The sequence below is a fragment of the Nestor notabilis genome, unplaced genomic scaffold (assembly GCF_000696875.1).
Source record: "Nestor notabilis isolate BGI_N333 unplaced genomic scaffold, ASM69687v1 scaffold20387, whole genome shotgun sequence".
NCBI lineage: Eukaryota > Metazoa > Chordata > Aves > Psittaciformes > Psittacidae > Nestor > Nestor notabilis.
In genome coordinates, this window is record NW_009937273.1 from 5,208 (window position 1) to 5,706 (window position 499).

Sequence of the window (499 nt, forward strand, 5' to 3'; positions counted from 1 at the left end):
CCAGCACCATGGGGCTGCGAGAACGGCCCCGGTGAGTTCCCGCACCCACGGGGGGGATGCACCAGAGCTTGCAGGCTTGTTCACTTTGCAAGCGCATCCCTTCGTCTCGGCCTCCTTGATGGTCTGGGAGACAGGGATGCTGCCAAGCCATGCAGTGCTCGAGAGGACAGAGGAAGAGGAGCGAGGAAGAGCAGGAGTGCTAGAGCAGAAAAGGAGGAGGAAGGGTTTTCCCAAAGCAAGGCTGCAGCAGAACCCTTTGGTCCTCAGCACCCAGAAACAAGGGAGACAGAGAGACCCGGCACACTGTGGGGCACCTGCAACACACACGCCTGATACCTCTGCAAAGCCTGGGCTGTTGGGGGGAAGATGGTGGCACCCCAGGTCACGGCCAGGACCATCAGATACTGCTGCACCCTCCTGCTGTGTCCTGCCGGCATCGCGCTCTCCCTGGGCAGCCACCTCCTGTGCCAGCAGCGCTGTCCCATCCCCAAGGGGAGGA

The 499-nt window shown here is 62.1% G+C and overlaps 1 protein-coding gene across 1 annotated transcript in view; it reads right to left on the reverse strand.

Annotated features, from left to right (window-relative positions):
• Nucleotides 1-437, reverse strand: part of REN (renin) — a 4,175-nt gene extending 3,738 nt beyond the window's left edge. The window contains exon 1 of the mRNA XM_010018755.1: nucleotides 315-437. Within this exon, the coding sequence (XP_010017057.1) occupies nucleotides 315-437 (123 nt within the window). The remainder of the gene's footprint in view (nucleotides 1-314) is intronic.
• Nucleotides 438-499: the final 62 nt, after the last annotated feature.